This window comes from Medicago sativa, chromosome 1 (genome assembly GCF_051527215.1).
Source record: "Medicago sativa cultivar Bolivia chromosome 1, Bolivia_mono, whole genome shotgun sequence".
Classification (NCBI taxonomy): Eukaryota; Viridiplantae; Streptophyta; class Magnoliopsida; order Fabales; family Fabaceae; genus Medicago; species Medicago sativa.
In genome coordinates, this window is record NC_140749.1 from 9,338,590 (window position 1) to 9,343,897 (window position 5,308).

Below are 5,308 nucleotides of genomic sequence, written 5' to 3' on the forward strand. Positions count from 1 at the left end.
TCGTCTGAATCTGAATATATCTATCTAAAGGGAAGAAAACAATCAAAGTGTCTAAAGACGATAGACGTGGAGTCCGACATAATTAGTTGCTTACCAGATCATCTTATAGACCTTATTCTCTCACACTTGTCAATTAAGGAAGCAGTACAAACAAGTGTTTTATCAAGCAAATGGAGAAAGAAATGGTCCACACTATCACAGCAAGAAGAGGAGTCATTGATACTAGGCTCCTAGTTATCGGTTTCACCACGGTCTTCATCAGAATCACCATATTTTACCTCCACATGCTCGGGAGAAACTGATGGCACACGCCTTAACAGTTGTTCTTGTTTCTGTGGTCGTTCAAGCTCTTCCCTTTCATCCAGTAATGCAATTTTTGTACTGCACAAATGGTCAAGGATGCACTATAGTATAGTCTATATATCATTATTCTTCTAAAGTGCTATAGTCATATATATGATATTATTAATTCATATAATGATTTCTATATGACACAAGAAGGATATTCTTTATTTCTTCCTCTGAGACTTGCACGCTCGATTTGAATTTGCAAATAGACTAGGCGCTTCGCAATCCACTAGCAGAAAGACATTCATAAGGCACATAATATGTCAGAAAATAAGATAGATTTACAAATGCCAAGAGTAACAAACATCGATGCCAAAATAAGTACAGAATGGCTAAAGTATGTGGCTTTATGAAACCTGAGTGTTCATATTTGATTGCTAGAATCCACAAAAATACATCGAAGCAAGTTATAAATCAGAAGATGTTGACCAATAGTGGAAAAATAGATACATATGAACCGGTAAAGAGTCAAGAATGAATACATGTTTTGTTATATCCTCGTGAAGACTTGTAGCCTTCTCTTGAAGGTCCACCTGCCAATGCCAATAGGGAAAACAAAGTCGTTCAAATTTTCCGCTATATAATTAAGAAGAAAAAAAAAACAATTCACTGTGTCGCGGATAGTCGCCGAATGACAACTTAAAACAATGACATGGTTTACTGTCAAACCGCTACAAGAATCAAGAATAACTATTAAAAATGTTATTTTGGATCACACTAATTTTCACTATTTTCAATTACTGTTTCAGATAATCGTCCTTCGAAAGCTAAAACATTTTTTCTTCATGTATCATACAACTTACAACAGTTACTTTTGGAAGCAAGCCAGTGTTCACTTTTTGCCGCAAATCCTCGCATTCTTGCCGTCAGTAAAACAAGACAATTAATATGTATTCCAGGAAAATAATAGTTTCACTGCAAATTATTTCTGAAATCATCATCAGAGAGCTCAGAAATGGAAATAGCTTTAGGCATGAAGGAAACTTGCAAGAGTATTCCATTAGACATTTCATCATGTTCAACACCTAAAAGATAAACAAGAGAAATGATCAATCATTTAATGTGCACACATAGAACTACATATTGAGAAATATAAAGTGGGTCAAAAAAGAAAGCAAGATCTATATGCAATTTATTATACCTATGACTCTCACAACATGATATGAATTCCTTAGCTTATGATCATTGGAATCTACTCTGGCTCTAACAAAAGTTCCAACCACCTTACTCGCAAAGCTTTCAGGCTGTTTCGATAACTCGAACACCAAGCTTCGCTTTAGGTAGATAAGCTTGATATTATTGACATTAATCAATGCAAAACATCCAGGTTTTATACATGTATCACCTTTTTTCAACAAAGGTTTTTCTATTAAGCTTGACAATCTGTTTTCCATACATGTTTCATCATCGATATGCTTGTTGTCTGTCGAACAATTTTGGTTTTGGTCGTGATTTTCATTTCCAGCCGAATCAACCGATCTTTCCGCAATGTGAAACTTGAGTAGGGGATATATCTTGTACTTTGACATGACTTTCTTTTTAAAGATTGGAAACAACTTATCGTCAGGGAAGAATTTTTTCTTGTCTTTAGAATGATAAAGATTTTTCTCCGTAATGTATTCAAACATGAGAGATTTTACATCCCTTCGCATCATTGGTTCGGTTTCATATCTCCCTATAGATGCCAGGAAGCTAGAGAGAGGTCTTGATGCCCATCCAACGAATTCCCCTGAACTATACCGCTTCCGTTTGTTAGGCTTATGCATACCTGAATAACCATTATTTCCATTGGAGTAATTTTGTTTTTCTTCTTCGCCTTCGCTGCGGCTTGTATGACGCTCAAAATCTTTACCCTTTATTTTGTTGGGAAGTGCAGCAGAGACATCGTCTTCATTTAGTCCTTTTCTCACCTCAACATTTTCCTCAAATTCCTTGAATAGACATTCATGTGTTTCTTTGCCATCCAAGCTTATTTTGTTCTGCAAAGAACATACAAAGTTTATTGGTTAACAAAAGACGATAAAGGACAAGTGATTATTCAAAATTGCATATCTGCCTGGGCATGATTTTAAGATAAAACTACTGAAAAGTACATGTTTCAAAATCAATTGATTTTAAACATGTAAATACCAATAAAGTGAAGAAAAAAAATCAATTGTTTTTACGCTCCTTTGAAAAATAAAAAACAAATGTTTTCATGTTCAGCAAGGGCATAAAACAATTATGGATTTAACATTATCTAAGAATAAATTTGGTATATATTCTACAATCCAAGTAAATACACTAAACCCTAAATCCCATCCAAGTCATGATCCAAATTTTGTTCTACAATCTATACCATCTTCAATTAAATACACTTACCTCATCTGAGTCATGGTCCTGGCTATCTGTTTCCCCACTTTCTTCATCAGAATCATTATGCATTACCTCCATAAGCTCGGGGGAAACTGATGGTATGCGCCTTAACAATTGTTCTAGTTTCTGTGGTCGCTCAAGCTCTTCCTTTTCATTTAGTAATGCAATTTTTGTACAACACAAACAGTCAAGGAGGCACTATAATATACTAGTCCAGACTTAAGAAAAAAAATATGTGTATTAAATCTAAACGTGAACCAGATACATGTACGTTTTACTACACACATGTATGGGTCGCGGACAAAGACATAATTTGTTGCGGGAAATGTATACAATGCTAAAGTCATATGATACTAAGAATTCATTTTATCATTTCTATATGATACAAGAAGGATATTCTTTATTTACACGCTCGATTTGAATCTGCAAGTAGACTAGGCGCGTCACAATCCACTAGCAGGAACATATTCATAAAGCAAGGAAATATCAGAAAATGTGATAGATTAACAAATTTATAAAGTGGTAATCGCAGAACCAAAAATAATTACAGATTACATGTAAGAACACAAATGTGTATCGCAAGTAAGAGTTCTGAAGATAGAGTTTGTGTTCGACTGAAATTAAGCTAAGTAATGAATTTTATTATATGTCTAAGGCTATTTTGTTTTACTCACTGGAGAATTGTGATCATCTATAATTGTTATTCTAATAAAAGGATTGTCTACAGAAAATGGCTTTATGTAATCTGAGTATTCAATTGCTAGAATCCAAAACATACATCTAACCTAAACTTGTTATAGATCAGAAAAAATTGAACATCAGTGGAAAAAATAAGATAAATATTAACATGCATAGAGTCAAGAATGGATACATGTTTCGTTATATCCTCTTGAAGACTTGTAGCCTTCTCTTGAAGATCCTCCTTCCAATGCCAGCAGGGAAAAAAGAAGTTAAAATCATCTGCTATATATTTGAGAAAAAAGAAATTCACCACATGTATCATACAACTTACAACAGTTAATTTTGGGAGCAATCCAGTTTTCACTTTTTGCCGTAAATCCTCACAATCTTGCTGTAAGTAAAACAACACAATTAATACGTATTCCATGATAATAATATTTTCACTGCAAACTATTTACATGTACCCTTGTGAAATCTTCGTCAGAGAGCTCAGAGATGGAAATAGCTTTAGGCATGAGGGAAACTTGCAAGAGTATTCCATTAGACATTTCATCATGTTCAACACCTAAAAGTTAAACAAGAGAAATGATCAATCATTTAAAGTACATACATAGAACCAAATATTGCGAAATATAAAGTAGCTTTAAAAAGCTAGCAAGATCTATATGCAATTTATTATACCTATGACTCTCACAAGCTGATATGAATTCCTTAGCTTATGATCATTGGAGTCTACTCTGGCTCTCACAAAAGTTCCAACCACCTTACTCACAAAGCTTTCAGGCTTTTTCGATAACTCGAACACCAAGCTTCGTTTTAGGTAGATAAGCTTGATATTATTGGCATTAATGGATGCAAAACATCCAGGTTTTATACATATATCACCTTTTCTCAACAGAGGTTGTCCTATTAAGCTGGACAATTGGCTTTCCAGACATGTCTCTGTAGGGTGGGAAAAGTAACAAATTATTGATTACATCCTCATCTCAAAAGTCATTGCCATACGATACAACAAATTATTGATTACATCCTCCTCTCAAAAGTCATTGCCATACGATACAACAAAACTCATACCAAAAGAAAAACACTTGAGAAAAAAAGATAAGCATGCACAAGTTAATATTATATGGGAAAACTCAAGTTAATATTTCCGAAAATCAATTTTAACCTGTTTCCGAAATCAAATAACAGTATAACTGTAACTGTGTAACAGTAGAACAGTATAGCTTAGCAGACAGTTTATTTCCCATTCTCAAAATAAAGGCTGGATGATGATGCATTACATGTCTCACCCTTATGAAAAATCCAAACTAACATAGAAATAAGACCAACTGAACAGTGTATCATTTGGAAATTGAATGTGAAACCAAATCAAAAATCAAATTATTACCAGACAATAACAATAAGAGAAACATCATCAACAACAACAACAAACCAACAAATGGATTTAGGATTCTAAAATCGAAACGAAAAAGGAAAATCAAATGAGGAGATTGAAAAATAACTTACAATTAGGGTTTGTGGTTGTGCAACCGTGACGGACGGAGAGAGATGGATACAGAGAGAAGATGAGTAAGTGTATGGTGAGCTTCGACGGAGAGATGGAGGGCGCCGCCGTGCCGGATTAGTTCAGAGAGAAGAAGGTCGAACTCACGCCAGACCAGATAGAAGAGAGAAGAGTGTTTCAGGAAAAAGTGACGGTGGCATGGTCGTAAATTTCATATTAACCCAAGGATATTTTGGCAATTTCCAAAAAAAATAATGGCGGGGCCATGGCCATCCCCTGCCCCCACGTGGCTCCGCCAATGCAGTGTCAATCAATTAAGAAGGAATTCTGGAAATTTTTTTATTTCTACCCTACTTTATCCACAAAAATACAAATTTACCCTACTTTTTCAAAAAATTCCAAAAATACCCTACTTTT

The 5,308-nt window shown here is 34.6% G+C and overlaps 1 protein-coding gene across 1 annotated transcript; it reads right to left on the reverse strand.

Annotated features, from left to right (window-relative positions):
• Positions 1 to 4,196, reverse strand: LOC146952410 (zinc finger CCCH domain-containing protein 44-like). Its single transcript, XM_085739851.1, has 9 exons — positions 4,066 to 4,196; positions 3,849 to 3,949; positions 3,716 to 3,775; positions 3,575 to 3,625; positions 2,710 to 2,850; positions 1,490 to 2,327; positions 1,152 to 1,373; positions 831 to 881; positions 1 to 577 (listed from the first exon to the last, which is right to left on the reverse strand). Exons 2-7 carry the CDS (start codon positions 3,930 to 3,932, stop codon positions 1,261 to 1,263), a joined length of 1,287 nt encoding a protein of 428 aa, XP_085595977.1. The 5' UTR covers positions 3,933 to 3,949; positions 4,066 to 4,196; the 3' UTR covers positions 1 to 577; positions 831 to 881; positions 1,152 to 1,260.
• Between the last annotated feature and the right edge of the window lie 1,112 nt (positions 4,197 to 5,308).

Bases quoted from the DNA above. Each gene is read 5' to 3' on its own strand.
- LOC146952410 (XM_085739851.1), bottom strand. From the start codon at position 3,932: ATGTCTAATGGAATACTCTTGCAAGTTTCCCTCATGCCTAAAGCTATT. The intron at 3,626-3,715 runs GTAAGTTGTATG...TGGCATTGGAAG, and splicing joins TGCTCCCAAAATTAACTGTT to GAGGATCTTCAAGAGAAGGC. The intron at 2,328-2,709 runs GTAAGTGTATTT...TGTTCTTTGCAG, and splicing joins AGGACCATGACTCAGATGAG to AACAAAATAAGCTTGGATGG.